Genomic DNA, 23,586 nt, shown 5'->3' with positions numbered 1-23,586 from the left:
TCCTGTGTAATGTGGGTGATGGTCCAGACTCTGCAATGTTGCATTGTAAACAATTAGTTCTAATTAATCCAGCTGCCTCTCTGGCATCAGAGTCACTCAACTGGCATTCCAGTTCCTTCAGTCAGATTACAATGTAGTCTAAAGCAGTGGTCCCCAACCTTGGGCCTCCAGATGTTCTTGGACTGCAACTCCCAGTAGCCTTCACCATCACCTCTGCTGGCTAGGATTTCTGGAAGCTGAAGTCCAAGAACATCTGGAGGCCCAAGGTTGGGGAACACTGGTCTAAAGGCATATTGTAGTCTTTGCATGGAAAACCGGCACCACCACACCCTCAGTGTTTTAAAATAAAATAAGCTGGCATGTTCCTGTTGTGGTCTCTCTGAGATGGGATAGGCATCTTTGCCAGAATTTGATTCCCCCATTACAGTCTAATTTTTAAATAATTTTTTAAAAACACATTTAAAAAAAATTTTTGGTGGGAAGATGCTAGAGTTAATGGCGATTTTTCAATAAAGAAGTGTTTGTATCATTGAAAGTTCTGTTATATCTTGAAGACAAAAGGTGTTGATTAATTCAGACAACTGTATGAGTTGTTTTTTCTAAACTAAAACATCAGTATTCAGATTTAATTGCAGTGTTAGCACTTCGAAAGAAATAATTTGGTTTTGTGTCGCCATTTGGGCATTCGGGCTCAAAAAGGTTAGCCATCACTGTGCTAGAGGATGCGGGGGTCCTTTTTCAGTAAAAGAAAAAAAGTTACTTTTTAGGAAAACATATTTTATGGGTGGGTGGGCAGGGCACAGGACTATATGCAGCTGTCTCTGTTTTGGGTGATCTCTGGAGCTTGTTCACCTTTATTTTAAATGCTACTCTGCGTTCCTAAAGGTAAAGGCCAATGGAAGACATCTGTGTACGCTGCTATTTCTCACAATAAAAATTTCTGAGCTCAAACTCTGTAAGAGGATCTCTGAAGAAAAAGATGGACATGCTTGAAGGTCACAGACCCAAATCAGTCACTGGCCACATGTCTCTGCCTCCTCCCTCTTTTATATACTACCCTCTGCAGCAGATCAGCAAGCTAAGCTGTAGACTAAACTCCACTCCCCTTCCTGGCTCCCTTTCATTCCAAAAATGACGTGGCAAGTCTGACTCAACACAGTCTTAGGCAATGTAGGCCTTGCTCCAGAAGATACAAAAAAGTTAGCCCAATGATCCAATTAAAAGGTTTATTAAAGGACAACATGTATAACTGGGTAAAGAAAGTAAGGTGGATGGAAAGTACCACAAACCCATCATGTCCAGCCTTACATCACAGCAGCATGTTCCTCACAAGTCTGATGTCCTGGTTCTCAAACTTTAAAGAAAAGTTTTAATCTCCTTTAAAAGGAATCTTTTTTCATAGTATGGCTTTATTGTATATTGCTTGGAGACCAAAGCAATTCAGAAGTATATCCAATAAAATAAATGAATGTTTTCGTGAAGGCTTTCACGGCCGGGATCTAATGGTTGTTGTGGTTTTTCGGGCTCTTTGGCCGTGTTCTGAAAGTGGTTCTTCCTAACGTTTCACCAGTCTCTGTGGTCGGCATCTTCAGAGGACAGCACTCTGTGCTCTGGTGTAGTTGGCTTTGGGAGTGCAGTATTTATGGCTGTGAGATAGGCCATAGAGACTGGTGAAACGTTAGGAAGAACAACCTTCAGAACACGGCCAAAGAGCCCGAAAAACCCACAACAACCAAATGAATGTTTGCTGTAGCCAAGTCCCTTTTAACAAACAAACAAAAAGGCAGCTATATTCTTAATTAGTAGCAAGTTTCCAAGTCCTTCCAGAGGCAGAGGGTACCTGCCAGGAGGTACTGACACAGTAACAAGTGTGGTGTAAAAAACAAGAATGTAGTCTTGTCCCACCTGGAAGACTAATGGGTTGTATTCAACTTAAGCCATCAAAAAAGGTCCCAAAATTGATCAACAATGCTTTTGGTCATGGATGGAGCATACTTGGCAAGTACGGCCCCATCAGCACTCCCTGTGATGAACATTGTTGAAGTGGAGTGCTTACTGGTGGAAAACAATATTAATATTCAGCTGAACCGCTAATTCTTTGTTGAGGTCATTACCACATAAGTGATTGACATTATCTGCCTTGGTTTAGATCACTGGTTCTTAACCTTGGGTTACTCAGGAGTTTTGGACTGCAACTCCCAGAAGCCTTCACCACCAACTGTGCTGGCTGGGGTTTCTGGGAGTTGCAGTTCAAAAACATCCGAGTAACAAAGGTTAAGAACCACTGGTTTAGATGAAAAATAAAAACAAAGTTGACTTTCTCTCAACAGAATGCTAGCCCTTCAGCCCAAATTCTGAATGATTGCATGGATGTGAAATAAATATGAATTGCCATGAAGAATCAGACTGAATCCTCTTGGCATCTCATAGTATACCTCTATGGAGTAATGCAGAAGTCCTATCACATCATCCACTATTAGCTGACCACCAGCTAAGAGTAGAACCGCCGTCGTACAGTGTCTCAGCTTGCAATTTATTATGGGCTCTCAAAGGCTCCACCAGCACAAGGCAAATTCTACCAAGCTGTTGAGACTTCAAATACAGATCCAGTAGCAGGCTTTGCGCGAGGACCAGCCTAATAGAGAGATTAATGATAAGAAGATTGGTCACTAGGTGTAGCAGCAGCTACGGCAGAGAACAGCTGCAATTTCTTTCTTAACATATCTTCACCTGTTTTCCCTAAATGCGATCTGAAACAGACCACTCTGCTCAATGAATTATGTTTTTAAAAATGAAATCAGAATTGGTACAGGGACTTACATGTCTAGCCAGTAGTAAATCAGAGGACTTCAGTGCCAATTTTTTTTAAAGGGAAAGCACCATTGAAAGAACTTGCAAACTTTGAGTCCTGCCGGGCCCTTCATCAAAGCGGGCCTTGTGCAGAAGCGCATAACACGGCATATTCCAAATGGCCTTGTATATTTATTCTGTAACACCTCCAGTGATGTAACACACAACCTGATGAAGGGTCCCGTGGATCTCCAGCTCTAGCTTCTGTGTGTATAGTTTTCATGTCATAGAACCATAGAATAAAGGAGTTGGAAGGGGCCTATAAGGCCATCAAGTCCAAGCTCCTGCTCAAGGTTGAGGAGGATCATTCAGCCTTGTTTCCAGACTGCATACACGGAGGCATGACTTTTTATGAAAGGACTCAACTTGAACTAGGCTTCACCTCCTTCTGTCAAACTTACTTTTAACAGCAGCAACTAATCAGCTGTCAGAAGGGGGTGTGTAGCAGATACAGCAACAGAACAGAGAGACTGCTCTGATGAGAAAAGAAAGTGACTGGAGGTCACAAGAAATAAGGCTCCCATCCCCCAACCCCTGCCCCTCTTACAGTGATTAGCTTTGCTGCTAAAGCCGGGAAAGAAGCTTGAGATTGGATGAGATCACACCCCACTTCTGAACATGACAAGAATGGGAGTCAGGGCATCCACGGATATGAAGGAAGGTGGTGGTGGGCCAGCTGAAGAGGCTTGGCAGGGCCAGACTGGGACTTCAGGTAAGCCAAAGTTCCCTTTCCTGTCGTCATACTTGGCGGTACTGATCCTGATCTCCAGGCTGAGCACCATGGTCAGGAATAGGAAGCAAGTGACTGGGAAGCAATCTCATTGCATGCTTCTTTTCAGTAGCTAGAAGCAGGGCAGTAGGTGCTACAAGGATGCACTATAAACTTAAGATGGCTTTATGGACAAGTTTCTATACATTAAGGGTTAAAAAGCAGAGACATCACCTTGCCGACAAAGGTCCGCATAGTCAAAGCTATGGTTTTTCCAGCAGCGATGTATGGAAGTGAGAGCTGGACCATAAAGAAGGCTGACCACTGAAGAATTGATGCTTTTGAATTGTGGTGCTGGACTGCAAGGAGAACAAACCTATCAATTTTGAAGGAAATCAAGCCTGAGTGCTCACTGGAAGGACAGATCCTGAAGCTGAGGCTCCAATACTTTGGCCATCTCATGAGAAGAGAAGTCTCCTTGGAAAAGACCCTGATGTTGGGAAAATGTGAAGGCAAGAGGAGAAGGGGACGAGAGAGGATAAGATGGTTGGACATCAAAGCGACCAACATGAATTTGACCCAACTCTGGGAGGCAGTGGAAGACAGGAGGGTCTGGCGTGTTCTGGTCCATGGGGGTCATGAAGAGTCAGACACGACTTAACGACTAAACAACGACAATAACAAACAACAACATACATTAAGGAACATGGGAAAGTTAGCTGGAGAGGATTATTCAGTTCTCAAAACACCTCTGGTTTATGAATGCGGGATGTTGTGCTTCTGTACCCACAGTTAAAAAAACCCAGAAAATGGCTAAATGTTGCTGCAGAAGAAAATCCCAGAAGCTGACTCCTTTTTAAATCACTTAACCACTTCTTACCCAAGCACAAAACAATAATGGTCAGGACTGTTTTTCAGGAAGTGGGAATGGTAGTGTTAAATCTGTGCCAAGTGTGGTGCTGATCTGAGGTCTGGTATCATAGATATATTTTTTGTTTTGGGCACCCCTATTTTTTTGAGTTGCCTTATGTAATGCTGAGTCTTGTCAGCATAATATATTGCTGCCCTTCCAGGCACCAGTAATATATGGTAAGATACACTGGTGTTATATCAATTGTTATTCTCCTTGCTGGACGCTTCTAAAGAAGCCACACTAAAACATTTCATTCCTGCAAATAGTTCACATTTATATGTGAGGCATTACAGAGCAACACTGAAAATTGCCTTATGCAGATCTTAGTAAGTTTGAAAGCACAGAAATATATACATATTTGGGGACTGAATTTGATTGTTTCGTTTACATCCCCACCCTTCTGTGAAAGCAGAAAACACTCCAGACCTGGTATCAAAACTCTTCAGCCTGAATTTCTATTTCACAATCATTATTCCTAAGTATGGTCAAATACCTGCTTATTCAGTCCACAAAAATATTAATTGGGCTCCTCAAGTGTTCAAGTTGAACACTTCAGAAACTTGACTATATGGCTCAAGTAGCCCAATTTTTCTCTACTGTAACTCTACAAATCTCTCTACCTGTTCCTCTCATCCTCAAGATGGGTGTGTGTGTGGATGGTTAAATGGATGAATGAGAGTGTTAATGTAACAAGGTTCAGAGGCTAGAACAGCAAGGCATCACGGACCTGCTCATTCACATACAATATCTGGCCATGACTTCACTTGGTTCTGTTTCCAGATAATTTATAAAGAAGTTAAATAGCCCAACAGAGATCCTTATTAGATCTCATTACTGAGATGACGAGAAATATAATTTAGTCTTGCCTTGCAGTTCTGCTTCATGAGTTACTAATCCATACAAGTAGCCATCTTCTTACACCATTATTTCTTAGATTATACAAGTTCTTGGTGGGAGATTTGACCAAAAGCTCTTTGCTATTGGTAAGCAAATGCACTCTCATATGCTTAAAGGCATTTACATATTCTAGAACTCAACTCTTATCTTTTCTTGGGGGGTGGTGGCGGTGAATCTAGAAGTAGAATCCATTGCACTTTTGCAGATTTGTATTCAAGAACTCCCATGGTAGTCACAGGCAGCAAGAAATACAGATACAAACATGGAGATGAAGAATCGAGTCCCTTTGTGCCCAGCCCAAAACTGTGGGCTGCTAGAGGACAGAAGCTCTTCCCTTGCATCCACCCTTCCTTTGCCAGACCTTGGCTACCTCATAACATGGGATGAGGGGGAGGGGGCAATTTACAAAGCTGCCTCAATGACGAGAAAGCCTGACTAAGTTCTCCTCTTATTATTTGGAAATAAATCTGCATACGTAATGAGGGCATGTGAGGAAACTGAGCTGCTTTGCATTGCAAAGAAAAAACAGACATTTATGCAAACACATGTCTGCTGCTTTGTGATCTTTTGTTAGACATAACATTATTAGGTGGTGTCAAGTTGCTTCCGACTTCAGTGATTCTACAAATTAATTCCAAAAGGTTAGCAGCAATGCTAAAAGGCTATGTGTTGTTTTTTTGGAATCAACCCATTTTATGTCAGGTCTTCCTCTTTTCCTACTCCTTCCCATTTTTCCTAACATTATTGTCTTCTCCAGCAAGTTCTGTCTTCTCCTAACATGACTAAAACATAACAGCCTCCATTAAATAATTTTAGCTATAATAATAGCTTTAATAATCTAGATTTTTCTTCAAGTTTGCCAGATTTAACAAACTTGAACAAAAATCTAGACCCCCTACCTTTTCTCTTTTAGGTCCAGTCTTGCTCAATGTGGAATGACTCCTCCAGTCCCTGTCAAAAGAGAGTTCCTCAATTTTGGTTGAGATACGTTATGCATGCTTTTCTTCAAAACGTCCTGAAAAGCAGGGATCTAAGCAGAATATGCAGCCTTACCACTGGAACACACTTAGATATCTGAAGGGCAACAAGGCATGCACAACACACTACATCTCTACAAACAAAAATGTGTTTGGCCATAAGAGATGCACTCAGGCAGATGAGCTTTGCAACAATTTTTGCCTCTTAATTTTGATGCATATATGAACCCACACGTACCTTTAACTGGGCTCTGAAAATAATGGGGGAATGGGGTAGAAGAAAATACAGCCCAAGAAGAGTAATCCCACGATGGTAGCATCAATGACATAGAGCAGGGCAAATTCACAAGGGCGAGTGTTCAGAGTGAACTTGAGCTTTACTATTGAGGCTATATATCGCTTTACTGTGTGTGCTTTGCAGGTACATAAAGATATATATGTTCTATCCATGCATTATTCAACACTTCTTTATTAAGATAGCTATACTTCAAAAAAATTCTAAAAGAAACACAAACATATTTGAGATTTATTCTTGATTGGTTTTCTCTTCAAGTTAATGTTCACTTATGAAACAGCCCTTTATCAGTAGGAAAATAAGCTCAATTTACACCAATGATTCAAGAGGCAGTAATTAATATAAATACAGTAGAAAAAATATATATAATTGATTTTCCAAGAACACTTGTTCTCCCCAGTTAATTTTGACATACAAGTCCTTTAAGGACTTGCGTTTTTTTTCAAACTATCTTGCAATGTCCTTTGCAGTCTAGCTATATTAGCATCCAAGGCTGCTAGGCCATTTTTAAAGTCTTCTTCGTCTCTGGATGTGAATGTTGAAAAAGAAGAGAAAGTCCAGTCAGATTTTCCTGACATCCAGTCAAAAGCTGAAAAACTGGAATCAGGGGCAGAAATTCCAGGGCCTTTTCCTTGCACGTTTCCTTTCTGATGTGCAATGGGAGTGTGAAGGAATTTATCAGGGTGAAGCCTGTCTGGATTGTCCGAAATCACTTTAGCAGCCCCGTTTGCTATTTCTTTTGGCTGCCTTTGGAGCTCCCTGCCTTCCAACTTTGCTGGCCTTCCCATAGTTTCAGCTTTCCTTTCAACAGTCATTTTTGGACCACAGCTACCGCAGAATTTATCAGAGACATTTACGCCGCCCATCACCCCAAACTGACTGGCCTGCTTACCATCCACGAGCCCAGCGTCTCTGTCCATTTTTCTGGGAAGCGGATGTTGTTGTTGTTGTCCTCCAGCCCTCCTTTCCATTGCTGTGGCTGGTTTTCGAGAGGGACTGCTACTCAGTGGAATGTAAATCGTTTCATCTGGCTCCAGCCCCTCCACTAAAGTACTGGCGTTGCTGGCTCCTTCCACATCAGGCTTGAGAAAGGTAAAAACAGTTTTTGGCGCCACAATCTCTTCTACAACAACAGGACTCTTTGGAGGAGGCTGCTCTGTGGCCTGGATGTCACCTCCCGGATTTGCTGCTTTCCTTTCGCTCTTTGATAAGAGGGGCTCTGCAATGATTGGAGCAAGGCCCGTTTCTAATCTTTTGAGGTAGCTCATTATGGAATCACTTAGAGGATACGCGTCACTCTGCAGCTGTTTCTCATGAATCTCCAAGAGAGCCTTTGAGAGGCTCCTTTCCTGTTTTGGTTTAGCCGTGTCCACAGTGAGGTCTGCAAGAAGTCTGGACATGCTGCCCTGCAGAGCCCTGTGAAGAAGAGTTCAGCAGTTTAATTTCAATAAGAGCTACAAATGAGACAGAGCCACAATACAAGGTGTCTCTCTTAAGTCCCTGGTTTTTTGGCTGCAACCTGACATCCACTTAACTGGACCTGACAAGAGAGTCGACTGTGGGACTTAGACACACATTTCTTTCAGTCTGCCTTGCTCTTGAGGCATCAGTATGGCTATCTGGCATATCTAAGTACTTTTCTACCACAGAGCGGTGAATACATTTGCATCATACCTATATGGAGTTTATGAGAATGAAGCCTTGTGAAAAATGGGGACAGACTACAAAAAGAGGCAAGATTACCTTCCAAAGTAGGGATGGAAACAATACACACACAATTCTCTCATTCTTTGATAGCTTGAGAAATGCGACACAAGCTTTTAAAGCCCTGCAAGATTCCTTATCTCCAGCTGAGAGTGACACAAAGAGCTCTGCCCACCCTCAACAGCTCTGTCATTTCCTTCACTCCATGTTACTAGCTGTCATTTTAAAAAATGGAAATACCTTTCTAAAGTGTGTTGATTAAACCCATCAGTCATAATTCTCTCCCGCTCACGGTAGTGCTAAAACCACTATACTCTAAATCTAAAGCCCCAACCACGAAGCAACTGGGGATGAACTGGCAAAGTTATTTTCAACGACACGGAATGAATTAAACGAAATGAAAAACTCTACTGATCAGCTAGCTATCTGGAGAAGGGAGAAGTGTTTGCTGAATCCAACCCTTCTGTTCTACTTCCTAAACAGCTGATGTGTCCAATTTTAGAGATGGGCCCATAGTTACAACATCCACATCTGGGACACAGGAAGAATCATGCATGCGATTCCCCACCATGTAGAGCTGCACTATGGAAGTCCACTGCTGCTGGCTATAATGACTCCTAACAGGACTGTGTAAAGGAACAACAGAGAGAGTAAGAATCCATGCTAAAATCAAAATCATAATAACACGCCATGTACAGAACAATCATTTTCTACCAGAAAAAAATTCAATACTGAATCACTACCACCATCTGGTGGCTGACCATTATAATCTCAAGGACTCTGTGTCACATACTACGTATGTCTTGACAAAGCTATATTTTAATTTCCAAACAAGCTCTCATGTTACTCCAGAAACAGATGCACCTTCTTCAAGGTTGTTCTTTTCAACATAACTTTATGTTGTTCTTTTCAACATCAAGAGGTTCTATCCCTTGCTTTCTCCCCCTGCCCCCAAATCTGCTCAACTGAGTCCCCTCCCCACCAAGGCAGATTCGGAGCAAAAGGGATAGGGAATCTATTCCATAAGTGGTGCCTACTCCGCTGGCAGACACAGTAGGATGCAACATAGTAATACTATCAACCACTTCATGCTGCACTCCTGTGAGCAATTTCCAGCATAACTTGCACGGTACCTTACAAAGCTTGAGCTGAATTTCTGCTACCCACTTCCACATCCTTTTTTGTGACTGTGACTAAAGGGAGACTCCCTGTCTCCAATAGCAGTCAACCCTCCATCCACCACCATCATTCTCTACCTTGCTTATTTCATTTACCATCAGGGTGATGAAAAGATTAGAAGAACTTAAATGTCACAAAAGTGTATGTGAGCATTTTGATGAGAGTAATTAAAGTAGTACTCCAATACAGATTAACAACAACAACAAAGCCAAAAAGCAAAACTAAACAGCAGCCTGCATCCTACCAGTGTTCGTGTAAGTTTTGCTTAACTTGCCACAGTCAACCAACGAAGTGCTGGGATGCATCTCAGTTGCACAAGTGGGTGCATGACGCTGTGCACAACTAAAATGACACTGCATCAATTAACTTCAGCCAGTTATGCAAACCTTATGTAACACCAAATGGATTCTAGTGGATTTTTTCAGAAATAGCTAAAATGAGTTAAGAGGAAAGTGGTTTCCCTATATTAGATTAACTAGCTAGAGACAAACTGCAAAGCTTCTTTACTTGTGTTTTTCGCCATTATCTCTGTTTAAACAACTCTTCACATTTGAAGTCCCAGCTCTAGTACTATGCAATAAAGATGTTTTTCCAGAGCCATTAATAGAATGAATTCATTATCAAGTTATATGCATTTCCCAGCATGTTCTATATAACTTTGACTCTCCTTCTGAGTCTGCGAATGAAATATTAGAAGGCTTTCTAAAAACCAATAAACCTACATAAATTCCAAGATTTCTTGACCTGCTATCAGCCAATTTTCAAGCACCGGTACACCACATTCATTCCAGCAATCTGTCAAAGTTACTTGCATGGCAGATCTTCTCTCCAAATACGTTAAAAGAAAATATAAAGACATAAGCTAAAGCAAGATACTTGTATAAGGTGTTTTTTTAACACTCTATAGATGTTCTCCTTACACCAAAGAGAAAGGACAAGATTTAATGATGTACCTTTGTGCCACCGTATCACCATATATGTCCAAATCTCACCTGACTGTACAATCTCTGAGTTAGGACATGGATGTGAAATCACCAAGGAATAGAGGGTGCTTCACTGGGAAGGGGGTCATTGCTCAATGCCGGCACACAGGTCCCAGGTTAAGCCCTTGGCATTTCCAGAAAAGCCTAGGAATGATTTCTGCCAAAAACTCTGCAGAGCTGCTGACAGTCAGCAGTGATGAACATATTGGGCTAGATGAACTGATGATCTGACACACTGCCACAAATCCTATTCTTGGCATAGTGTAAATAGTGTAACTTCTGGACCCACCTTTGCTGCAAATTATGAAATATTTGGATGGCAGAGACATAAATGAAGCATCAGAGATGCTATCAGACTCACATCTTTTAAGAATGTTTCCGGCAAAAGTCAAACATACATTTCAAAGAAGCTTCAAGCTTCACCATGGACTTGTGAGAAACACCATCTGGCAGGAAGGCAAGAAAGCAAGCTGCAAGCTGGCTTTCTTCTCTTTGTATGGAGATATACTCATAAAAGAGCTCACCTATACAGACTATTGAGTGTTTAGATCAAAAGCCCTTTTGATCTGCCTATTGGCCAGGAGATCAGGAATAGACAAAGGGCTGAAAACTTACAAGTACAGGGGCAAGAGCTTAACAAAGGGATTAGTTACCACCTGCCTTCCCTACCAAAGAGATGTGATCACTACAGATGATGGATTCTAGGGCTGGAGAATCAATATGCAATACCTAAGTCTAAGTAAGTGTGGCTTAGCTATGCCTTAAGCAATAGACTAGCTAGATTACAATAGCTGCTTCTGTAGACTGCCTAAACTTGTACCTTGCCTAGGAGGTGGGGAAACAGTGTGTAACTTTACTGCTTAGCTTCTTAGACAATGTTTAACTCTTTAGAAACAGTCCACTTGTGGTGTGGAGGTTTCTCTCTTGAAGAGCTACATTCAGGTCAAATCTAAGACTAAGTGCCTCACCATTCCTGGCCCATACAACCAGAGTGCTTGGAATCAAGAGGGGGATGGTGGCGGCTTTACCTATATTATTCAAGGAGAAAGGATCTTTGGGGCTGGTGTTGAAAAGGGTTCTTTCCCTGTTCTTAAGCTTTCCATGGTCCAGGATGGTTTTCCAGCCCATCAGAGCAGGCTTTTAGGGAACAGAAAGAGTTACAGAAGAGGGGAGAGCTGCTGATTTTGGTGAAAATGGAGGGACGAATACCATTGGATGCTGGTGAGGAATCCAGTTAACTTAATACCTGACCTGTACATTTTTTTAACGTTGAAAACTACAGGATATGTCCCACTGATTATTATGGCAGAGGTATGTCAAGTCCTGCAAATTCTCCGAATTTAAAGTCCATTCCAAAACTCCGAGATAACTTCTATTTAAGTAGAAGGAAGTTCAGTTAAATTCATTTGTCACAGACAGATCTTAGCTTCAGAAATTGTGATTTTAGTTAAATAAAGGAAATTCACCATGCTGCAATTTGTTGTCTCTCTCTCTCGCACCTCAACTCTGGGGAATTTGATCTCACTTATCCTCAACACTGCACAATTTTCAGAATTTTTTAAAAAATTCTAAATGTTCTGAGTCTAAAGTTTTGCTAAAACAGGAAGAGAAGAAATGAAAGGTAACATTACCGAGTCAATTCACACAGTCTATTCACTTCTGCATCTCGTTGACGCAACGTTATGCCCAAAATCTGGTTTTCTTTCTCAGCAACTTCTAATTTATATTGGACACTCTTCAGGTTTGTCAACACCTCGTCTGCTTCTAAAATATGTTTTAATAAAATGTAAATCTTCACTTTGATGTTAATAAAGCAAACATTGTAACCCCTAGAGGTTATCAAATCTACACACCCATTTTGAGCTTGGTTGACTCAATGTCATATTGCTGTTTCTTTTCAAGCAGCTCCTGCTCTCTTTCATGGATTATCCTGTTTAGTCTTTTATTTTCTTCTCTTTGGTTTTCTAAGAGTTGTGTGACTTCTTCATTTTTCTTCTGCAGCAACTCAATGCCTTTCATGGATTCATTCAACTGTTGCTGCAGTGCTTTATTCAAAGCCTGAAAGGAGACAACTATGGGAAGAAAACAAATTTGTGTGAAAGACAAGTTCAAATGCATAACTAGTACTTTATTAAGAAAAAAAAGATAGTGTGCTTTTGTGATCTCCAGCACCAGTTGCATCAAGACATTTTATCTGGGGCCACTCCTAGATGCCAGCTAGTTAATTCAGTCATTGCAGTATGTTGCACTGGTGAATTGGATTTAAGAGCTAGTGAACTAGAGAATTAAACTTGAGATCAAAGCTACAGTTAGCCAGGTAACTCCTGAATACATTTTAGCCAAACTGTAAAACATGGTTCTCTTCTCATATAAAAAAATTAACAACTATTTACCCCATCTTGATACTATGACTGAATGAACAAGTGACTGTTACATTGTATATTTGCAATATGCTTCCCAAGTACTTCATTGGGCAGAAAACGTGATAGAAACTGAAGTAACCCAACAAAAATTATTAATTTCATATTCTGTAGAAAGCCTTTCACATGGCCACTTACATTCAAAGTTGCTATCAAAATTGTATTCCTTCTCAGCCCTCTCTTGGTCTTTGAGTTGCTGATTCAATATTCTTAATCGTCTATGAGTAAATTAAGGAAAATTTGCAAGAGGAAATCAGTTCCAGTTTGATGCAGAGATTTAAAAGTCTATTTTTTGTTGTCCATTCTGAGAAAACTTTTTGGTTGCTGGTAGATCTTGTGTGTACAGAATATTGCTTAAGACAACTGGCCCATATCTATCCATACAAAAGGTCTACTGAAAATACGCAGAGATACAAAGAGCTTCCATCGTAACTCACATTATGCAACTGAACAGCTATTACTGAGATGCTGTTTTCCAAACAGCTTGATGTTAACTCTGCTAATCTGATCAAAGTAAGCAAAAACAGTCAACCAGTATATCACAGAGTAGCAGAGATGTTGTGATGAGTATGCAAACTAAATTTTGGTATTACTACTAGCATATCAGCTAGTAGTAACTAGACTAATGGAACTAACTAACTGACTGCCAGAATACTTTATCATTTGTGGAGTCACTTTTTGGCATGCCTCGGCCAGTTGTTATGTGGAATCCTACTGCCTGCTGGGTCTCTGCAGATCCTTCACCTCTGCTGACCAGTTCCACATGAAAGTGAAGATGGAGCAAGGGGACAAGGTTTATGCTGGAACTTTTTCTCCAACTTTCCACTTCCAAGCCAAAATTACTGGAGTAAAAATGGGGATGGGAACAGATTAACTTTCACCTGCTAAATCATCGTCCCCTTATTAACATATTAAAGAAAAACAGAATAAAATAGTAGAGAACCAATAAACAAAACAGAATAAAATAGTAACTACATGACTAATAAAGAAATAAACAAAACCCAGCTAGTCAAAGATCACGACAGAGCTCATTTGTGAAGTGTAAAGCCCAGTTAACTAGGGTTGTGTAGCGTCCTTTTCTGAATAATCTATTTCAAGAGAATTGCCACTTTCTCTGATACATCAGCATTAGCACCTGAAAGAATATGCCTTATTTTAAAATACCTTATTTTCTCCAGATCTGCCAAATCAAAAGATACAGGGTACCAGAAGGGCATGTTGTTCTGTTGGTGTTATAACCTCCATATACTTATCAATATCATTAGTTTTAGTTATACATTTGATAACTGTTGGAGGTTTTACAAAGGTTGAGACATCTTAAAAGACAGGCTTTTCTTTAATGACTGCTGGTCCGAGAAGAATTTTTAAATGGATTGTTGGTTTAACAACAGTGCTCTGTTGTTTTAAATGTGGTTTAACAGTAATTCTATTTACCACATTAATATGCTTGTCTAATTCTTTAAAAATATTTTTAAATTTACTGTTTTTAGCTTTTGAATACAGTATTGTCTTTTTAATGATGTGAGCCACCCTGAGTCCCTTTTGGGGAGAAAGGTGAGAAATAAATAAATAAAGTGAATTCATTGTACTGTTTTTCCGTCTTTAAAATGGCAAAGCTGAAAGAAGGCCTACTGATGCCTTGAAAAACACAGAATCCAAATTCAGAAACAACATGCCTTCACTTTAACCATACTCTCATCCTTTCACAACGGTCAAAGTTTTGATTTAGAGAACTCAGTCTAGCCTTCAGAAGTCTGCTTCTCTCTATGTGTCTCTCTCTCTCACACACACACTACTGACCTGCGCAATTGGGCATTTTCACTTCTGAGAGGCTGAACAGCAAGTGCTATTTCAGCTTGCACATTTATATTTCCACCAGCCTCTGGCATCAGTGATACATGGTCTTCAGCTTCAACCAGAAGTCTCAAAATTTCTGAATCCTCTACAAGAAAAAGGGAGATCCATTTGATATAAGTAGTCAACCACACACTCTTCACAACTCATCATTACAGTGCAAAATATCCAGGGCTCCATGCTGCATAGTGCAGCTATATAAGGTTTTGCATAACCTGCAGTACTTCAAGTTGAAACTGAGCCTGTCCTCAGTATCACCCTTTTAGGCTTAGGACTGTATGCGAGATTTTCATGTATTACTCTTGCAATCTTAGCATAAGACAAAGAAGAAATGAGTTTTCTTTGAAGAGATTTGTTTAGAACTGTACATATCCAATGCCTCATGGGCAAAATGTTAAGAATGGCAGCATGACCTTGAATAAATTCCATTTACAGCTAGTGTGGATGAAACCAGGGAGCTCTATTTCCACGGTAAACATCTTGTTGCCTCAAATGAATTGTATTGTATACTTAGTAAGAGGAAATTGGCCCTGGGCAGTACCCAACACTGGATGCCTACTCACAGAAGAGCAGAATCCTCTCTCTCTCTCTCTCTTTGTGTGTGTGTGTGTGTGGTACAAACCCACTGCCCTGCTGCAACATCCGGAGGCCCCCAATCCCTGCATTGGATGGCTAGAAAATGTTCTTCATCTGATTTTCAGTCAACTCTGAGGTCTTCAGGGAAAAGAAACTGAAAATCCCAGTGGTACTGCCAGTGGAATACTGGATACCACCTCAGCTGTTCAGTTCTGTGTGCTTCTCTATGTAACACTTGTATCAATACTGAAATAAACCCTCAGAACGCATTTCTTGGCCCAAGCATTTCACCAGGGTGAGGCAAAATAACAAGGTAGCTATACATACTCATCACCTGCTTGCTGCGCTCAATAAACGTTTAAAGATGTCTTAGGGCTCAACCCCAATACACATCATAAATTGCACTGGACATTTTTGTGATGGATGTGATAAATAAAGCACTCAGAAAAGAGCAGACAAGAAAAAAAATCAAAGGAAAGGTTTGCACCACTCTATTTGTGTTTAAGGTAAAGGTAAAGGTTCCCCTTGACAATTTTTGTCCAGTCGTGTCCGACTCTAGGGGGCGGCGCTCATCCCGCTCTTCAAGCCATAGAGCCAGCGTTTGTCCGAAGACAATCTTTCTGTGGTCACATGGCCAGTGTGATTTAGACACGGAACGCTGTTTACCTTCCCACCGAGATGGTCCCTATTTCTCTACTCGCATTTGCATGCTTTCGAACCGCTAGGTTGGCGGGAGCTGGGACAAGCAACAGGCGCTCACTCCGTCGCGTGGATTCGATCTTACGACTGCTTGGTCTTCTGACCCTGCAGCACAGGCTTCTGCGGTTTAGCCCACAGCGCCACCACGTCCCTCTATTTGTGTTTAATGAAGTTTTTTTTTGAAACATAAAAACCCTAATGTTCAGCAATAATAAACAAAGTGTGAATACAGTGCATTTGGTTATGATTAATATGTGTATAGAAGAAAGTCACAGTGCATTATTGGTCTAAAAAAGATAAAATAATTCAAACTTTCAGGGAAACAGTGAAATCTGTAGTATTAGCACAAGAATACTCAGGTTTGGCTCTCCCACAGTATTCCTCAATTTAGCTCGTTTCACAGAATATTCTCTCTACCAAAGTATGAACAGAAAGTCTGTATTACCATGATCTCTTAGCAGGGCTTTCAGCTCTCCCAAAAGATATTTCACTGTTTTAATTTTTTGAGTTGTTTTTTGTAGACTTGGTTTTTTAGGTTTTAACCTTTCCTTGTCAAAACTAGTCTGACAGCTTGTGTCTCTTACGGGGGCCACATCAACTCCATCCAAGTTTTCCTCTTCGCCAAGACTCCCCTCGCTGCAGCTTTCAGTAGTTTCCTCTCCTCTGGAATTCAAGGGCTGGGGTTGTATTGCATCTATCTCCTGATACTCTTCATTTGCCTTCCTGTTTTTCTGTTCATGTGCCTGCAACGCAGCTAGGTGTGCTTGAATACACCGTATGAGGTCTGCCTCTTCAAATAGCTGCTCATGGCTTCCTTGTGCTGATGCAGCCTCTCTGCTTACAGGTGGAGGAAGGGCTGTAGATGGCGTAGGATCATTTGGAGCACAAGGAATCATATGGGTCAAAGCAGAGCAAGCAGCAACCGGCTGCCCTTGTGGAGCAGAATTGGAAATGTTGCACGGTGCGGATGAAAATACATGCCCCATTTGTGATGCACACTGGCCACAGCTGGCCGTGGAGACAATCTACAAACAAACAGAAGTAATTTATTCCTCCTTGAAATCTTGTACCATGATCTGCACATAAATAACAAAAAAGATCAGTGACTTTAGATACACCGCCTTGCACTCTAAACTTAAATGCTGCACTTCCATCTCTCATGTCTTTTGGGAAGCATATATTAGCCCTTCTCCCCTTCTTAAACACGCTTTAGATGGGCCATGTATGCCAGACTCAATGCAGCATTGCTGTATTTCCAAAATAGTCCCACTTCAAGGAAAGCAGGATTCCCCACAAGGTTAATCCTTAGTTTTTAGCATTCTAGCTACTATGTCACAGTACAAAATAATAGAAAATAAATACTTGTTTATTTTTCTCCTGAAGTCAGAAAACGAGTGTGACATAGGGTGGAGCAACCAGTGATGGGAACATGAAGATGTTAAAAATGCTCTGCTTATATGGATTTAAATCAAAGCAAAAAATATACTGCCACCATTGGCTTGTTCAGAATAAAATACGGCAATTCCAGTTTGACTGGTCACTTGCCGCGTAACCGGAATACTTACAGGCTGAATGCCTTCAGAATTGCTTGCTTGCTGTGGGGACAATGCTGGTGTTGATGTAGGTAAACGGGAGTTGAATGCTGTAATAGGTTGATATGATGCTACCAATGGAGCAACAATAAGAAGATAATTAATGAAATTACCTCATAAAGAGGTTAATTTCAGTAACAAAATGTGGCTGAGTAAGCTAAACATGATATTTATACTCACCATTTTCAGGCATGACAGAAACCTGTGCTTCAGGCTTTTCATTAGCTTTCTGTGGAGGCTGGACATTTAGCAGAGACATCTGGGTTTGCACATGCTCACACAGTTTCTGATGAATTACAGGAGAATGATGAGTGCCAGGTACAGGAGCTGTTCGGACCAAAAGGGCTTGCTCAGTGCCTACGGAGGCTGTGCCCTTTTCTACAGCACTTGCAGCCACAGGAACTGGCTTCCTATCTGAGATTGGCCCTAAAAAAATCAAGAAAATAAGTTATTAGCATGGTAAGATTTAATAGAATTCAGATACAGTGATAACCCTTTGGCATCCTACTTTCCCCTGGTTGTCTCTGAAAGGGCATTGCATATATGTCCCACCAGTTATTAGAATTATTCATATACCAAAATAACAATAACAAATACTTCTTGGAATAAGTGAAGTAAAAAGCAACTTGATAACTGTTCCACAATATTTACTGTTGTATACAAGGGCAATTTATCATTGTTTGTACTTTTGAGAATAAAAAATAAGTGCAAAGACTTTGTCTAACAGATTTGGTGTTTACAATCCACTTTGCCAGATGTGAAATCTGAGACCTGTTATCTCTGGGTGGATTCTATAGCCCAAGCTTTGAAAGCTTCTTTACATAAAGAACATGGCCTGCACATCTGGCCATGAATTTTGGAAACTCTCCATTTCCTCTGCACCACCTACAGCTCTTGAACACACAGCCTGAGAAAGACTCGTACGGACTCGAAAACCAGCCTCTGTGTCTGAGATTTCAGTGGCCTAAAAAAGGTTTCACCCACTCTTATCTTGATTTTTTTTTCATATACTCTCATATTCTTAAAGACTATTCAGAATTTATTCTTTCCTACCAGTGCAAAGCTCAGCAGGATCTGTCATAATGTCATGTGATTCTGGTTTGAGAGACTCCAAGTGGCACATGTGACCCAAAATTGTATATTTAATCTGCTTACTTTCACCAACGAGTACATGCATAGTCTAAAGATGAAGATGGGCCTCCATGACGCAAATCTGACCTACTAATATGCGACAAGACTATAGAATGTCTCCAGTGTAACAGAAGTATCTGCAACCCCCCAAAAAAACAGAGTTAAACCCTAAAATAAAACCATTTTATCTTATAATTTTGCTTCAAGTACCCTACAGCTAATAATGAACAGATAAAGAAATAAATATAGCTGAGCAAACATATAAAATAAGATTAGGATTAACATATGCCTTTTAAGCAGAAAGAAAACCACTTACCTATTTCTTTATGCACATTTGCAGAAAGAGTTTTCTTCTTGGGGACCCTCTTCCTGGCACCACTTCCTTTATTGGCCAAAGGTCTGGAGGCTGCTCTGACGACAGGTGCCTTCCCTGCCTTCCGATAGAGTGTTTCCATTCCTAGCATTGTTCGAAAGAATACCATGTATGATAAAGAAGCCATTTATAGAACAAAAACAGAGCTCAAGTAATCAAAAGAATACCGTCTTCGGATTCATTTTGCAAAATGTCCTTCAGTAAAGCTGCACAGCGATCAAGACCATGATGAATAGTTGTGACCTGTGAAGAAGATATGGATACATTTGCAAATAGTTTCCAAACACAGGAAATTCCTCAACATTAATCTAACCTTATTGTGTAAGCTAGCGGATGCTGTAAGCCATGAATAAATCATAGCAATGAGGGGAAAAACAACCCTATCGGTAGTTTAAAATTAGGATAAGAAAGGACTCTGCATATACTGTATGTGCTCTTCACAGATGTCATTCTACGTGCCAAGTATGAACTTTTATTAACATGCCCATGTTTTGCTAGAAGGGAGTTAAAGGCATGGTATTGTACAGCACAGTGTGTTGGAAATTGCAGCAGATGCAGAATAAAATGGAAACAGGGAGAAAAAGCAAGGCAGGAGTTTTAATATGTTGGTCCCCAAATTACTGGCAGGCTTGTACCACTTTTTTCTTTCAAATCAAGATCTTTATTTCCATTTTCAGATTTACCACAGAATTCATTCATGTTATATGCAAACTGAGAAAATAGGACTTTAACACAAACACGGAGAGAAAAGCATGTATTGCATATAGATCAATATAATGTGTATATGTAGAAGTAAAATTCTGAAGAAGTATATATTTTACACACTACATATCTGAAGACTGGTAGATATGCAGTGTTAACTCGTATGCTAGCATTAATTTGCTTTCAAACAACAAAAAACATGAGTGCAGAAGTCTTCTAGGTGCGCACACATTTTGCAATGCCGCTCTGCTGGACACTCTTGTCAAGGCCCAAGAGCACTTGTCAAATTCAACTTAATGCATAATGTCCAATGCCAGGTATGCACAAGAGACAGACACAGAAAAGTGTCACACCACCTCAACAATGAACAGTAGAATGAACAGAAGAAGCCCCATTGGTTGCTCCAGGAAGAGGAGCACATGGGCCACGCTGTGCCCATATGAAGACATTCTCCTTCTCAATCCCCCCTACGATCTATGCTACCCACCACTCTCGCCTTGAGGATTTCCCACTGTTCTGAAGTGAATACTGAGTGTGTGGAGAGGCTGCACATAGGAAACCCTCTTTCTAGATCCAAGGTGCCAAACTGGCTCTTGTCTTTTGTTATACATTCTCTGAGACTAGGCAGAAACTTTTTTTTAAAAGCAATCAAATAAACTAGAATAGCAGTACTGTACTGTCATTTTAGTGGGAATAAACACCTTAACTCCTCCTTCAACATGGCTAATTTAAAATTATGAATTCTGTTTAATAATAATTCTGGTCATCAAGTCAATTTTGAAACAATTTAAGACTACAATACTGTATTTAAAATATATAGGTTAGCCTAGATTTGTGCACTAAATTCTTCAATACCTGATCCTCAGAATCTGTAGAATAGAGAGAGTAGCCACAATCAACATCTGAATGTGCCACTTTTCTTAGAGCAACCCTGGAACAAAAAGATGATATGTTGATAATCTCATCAACCTACATACAGAAGACAACTAGGAAACATCTTCAAAACTAGGAAGTGAGAATGCTAATACAGAATTCCAGAAAGTCTAAAACAATTGCAGTAGAAAAATGTATTTAAGACACAGCACATCACCTTTAATAAAAAGAACTGAAGACTATATACAGTCATCACAATTTCTTCAAGCAATATTTGTTCCTTGCCAGCCATATGGCAAATTTTTTGAAAGGTGAAAACATTTCCACAGAACCACCTTTCCCGTAACGGCGTGCTTTTACAAAGCCTGTCAAACCTGACATTTTGCAACCAACATCCAAGGCATACAGGTGAAGAATCTACAGTTCTCCAGAAATTTGACTCTTAACTTCCATCATCCTCCCCACCTAGGATGATCTACTGGTAGAAGATGTAGTGCAGCAATACAGAGAGCCATAGGTTCCTTGTCATTGACCATGAGCAATACTTACAATAAGCTGCTCATATCATGCTGTGCTAATTTAAAAATTATTAATGAAGACCTACTTACCTTTTCCCCCCATTTGCTAGTTTACTTGATCCTGTCAGTCTTCCTGAAGACAGTACCTGTTAAATCCAGAAGGAAACACATAATAGCAGAATTATTTATTATTTATTAAATTTGTACCCTGCCCATTTAGTCTACAGTGGTACCTCGCTAAATGATGACCCCGCTAAACAATGAATCCGCATGACGATGATTTTTTGCGATCACTATAGTGATTCGCAAAACAGTCATTCCTATGGGGGATTTTCGCTGGACATCAATTAGGTCCGTGCTTCGCGAACCGTTTGTTTGCAAGATGACAATTTTTCGGCTTCGCAAAATGGCTGCCCTGTGTTATCTGGACCCATGCTTCACAGGGCAGCCATTTTTACAGCTGATCGGCGTTCGCAAAAAGCTTCCCTCTGGGCGATCTTCACTGGACGACGAGGTATTTTCCCCACTGGGATGCATTAAACCGGGTTTCAATGCATTCCAATGGGGAAAGGGTTTTCGCATGACGATTTCGCTAAACAGCAATTTTCCCGAGACGGATTATCATCGTCATGCGGGGCACCACTGTACTCTGGGCAGATATTAATTCTCCAACAGAATTACAGAGAACTGACACCTTTAGCATGTGAACAATGAAGCATATTAAATTTATATTTGAAACAATTCAAAATAATTGACTTTATATTTGAAAAGCCACCAGACAGATGACGTCTTCCTGGAAGAGAAATGTGCTAAAGATGTAATAATACTTTTAAAAAAAAAAACATATTGCTTTAGGTTCTTGAGATTTAATTTCTAGCTATTGCAAATGGGTCTTCTTTTCCAAATAATTAGGCCCATGAGCAGCCACTCAAGAAGCCATTTCCAATTCTCTCCCCCACCCCCATCCCAGTGCTTCATTTTGCTTCAGCAAAACAGGTGGCCAGCCAACTCCTTCCCATTGCCTCTGTTGCTTCCCTACCTAGTCCTGCTGTCTCTCCCACCATCCTCAGAGACAGTGAGGTCAAGCTTCCCTTCCAAGAGCTGGGCTGGCTGCTGCAGGGCATGCCGCCCCCAGCCCAGCGGATCAGGGTGACCCGCCGGGGAGTCAGGTGCCTGCTCAGAGGCAGCGCCTGGGCCTCCTCGTCGTTGTAGCGTTGTGGTGGCTGCAGCAGCACAAGAGGAGCAGGTAGCGCCCCCCCCCGCTTCCTGGGGGCACGAACCAGTTCAGTTTTCCATTCGATGTGTGGTTAGCCAGAAATCCTTGCAAATCTACTAGTACTCACGATGAGATCTACCAGATCTACCTTCAAGCAGCAATGCACCCTAGTTGCTTATACTGTACCTCAAACTTAATCCTGTAGATATATACATGTATGAATGCATATATGAATATGTATGAACTGGGGGTAGGGGGTATGCTCCTAACAATTATTTATGGAATTTGTTTCCCTAAGAGTCTGCCTCATATAATGTATATTATAGTTGTATTGATTCTGTTTATTCTTGTGCGGTTGTTCTGTGTTATTCACATCCGATCTGTTGATCGTAATAAAGTATTATTATTATTATTATTATTATTATTATTATTATTATTATTATTATTATTATTATTATTATTATTATTATTACCTCAAACTTGGATATCTTTGTATTCGCGAATATCTTTCCCTGAATGCTTTGCTCTCCCCTCCTGGCTCAGATCCAGAGAACCACCACTAAAATCAATAGGACTTCGGCTAGTGCTGCTTCAATGCTGTTTTTCTAGCCCCCTTTCCCTAATATTACCCCGCGAGCGTCATGCACGTCAGAACTACATGCACACTCATAATTGTGTTGTGATCGATACGTGTTACGTGCACACGCCTCCCGTCCGATAAAGAGCAAGAGTTCGCAGCCTGCCACCGTTTTAGGTCGCTGCAACATTAAAATCTAGCTGCCGGCTTGGATGGGAAAGAGAAACCCCAAACTTTGCCATAGCATCAAACACAACAAGCAACTGCCGACATGATGTAGAAGATATTAGTATCACAGAACCTGCCTCCCAAAAAGTTTCTTGGATTATCCCCAAATTATCTGCACTTCTCTTAAGTGGGTGTGGCTGTTGGGTTTTTCTTTTCTTTTCTTTTTTTACCTTGTGGGGTCGAGCAGCTCCGGGCCTCGCCATCACTCCAGCACCCAAAGCAAGGAAGTGGGAAAGTGGGGAGGAAAAATTCGCGTCCCCCCAAAAAAGCTGAATGACAGGCCCAACGGTTACTCAGGGGAGAGGACCTAGCGCGCAAGC

General features: G+C 40.8%; 1 protein-coding gene across 1 annotated transcript; it reads right to left on the bottom strand.

The window, feature by feature from the left end:
* Positions 1 to 6,855: 6,855 nt before the first annotated feature.
* CCDC14 (coiled-coil domain containing 14) lies at positions 6,856 to 23,583 on the bottom strand. Its single transcript, XM_020801090.3, has 13 exons — positions 23,437 to 23,583; positions 21,336 to 21,391; positions 20,710 to 20,785; positions 19,320 to 19,395; positions 19,096 to 19,236; positions 17,829 to 18,074; positions 17,622 to 17,719; positions 16,502 to 17,081; positions 14,728 to 14,869; positions 13,066 to 13,145; positions 12,361 to 12,579; positions 12,139 to 12,271; positions 6,856 to 8,057 (listed from the first exon to the last, which is right to left on the bottom strand). The coding sequence occupies exons 1-13, from the start codon at positions 23,467 to 23,469 to the stop codon at positions 7,064 to 7,066; spliced, it is 2,874 nt and encodes a 957-aa protein (XP_020656749.3). The 5' UTR covers positions 23,470 to 23,583; the 3' UTR covers positions 6,856 to 7,063.
* Positions 23,584 to 23,586: the final 3 nt, after the last annotated feature.

This window comes from Pogona vitticeps, chromosome 1 (genome assembly GCF_051106095.1).
Source record: "Pogona vitticeps strain Pit_001003342236 chromosome 1, PviZW2.1, whole genome shotgun sequence".
In the NCBI taxonomy this organism is placed as follows: Eukaryota; Metazoa; Chordata; class Lepidosauria; order Squamata; family Agamidae; genus Pogona; species Pogona vitticeps.
The sequence above is the reverse complement of the archived record's forward strand: the minus strand, read 5'-3'. Positions and strand labels throughout refer to the sequence as shown.

What these genes read in the sequence shown, in the direction of transcription:
- CCDC14 (XM_020801090.3), bottom strand. Translation starts at nt 23,469, where the DNA reads ATGGCGAGGCCCGGAGCTGCTCGACCCCACAAG. An exon ending in GCAAAATGAATCCGAAGACG is followed by an intron (nt 19,237 to 19,319) that starts GTATTCTTTTGA and finishes GAACAATGCTAG; the next exon opens with GAATGGAAACACTCTATCGG. An exon ending in AAATGTGCATAAAGAAATAG is followed by an intron (nt 18,075 to 19,095) that starts GTAAGTGGTTTT and finishes TGATTTTTTTAG; the next exon opens with GGCCAATCTCAGATAGGAAG.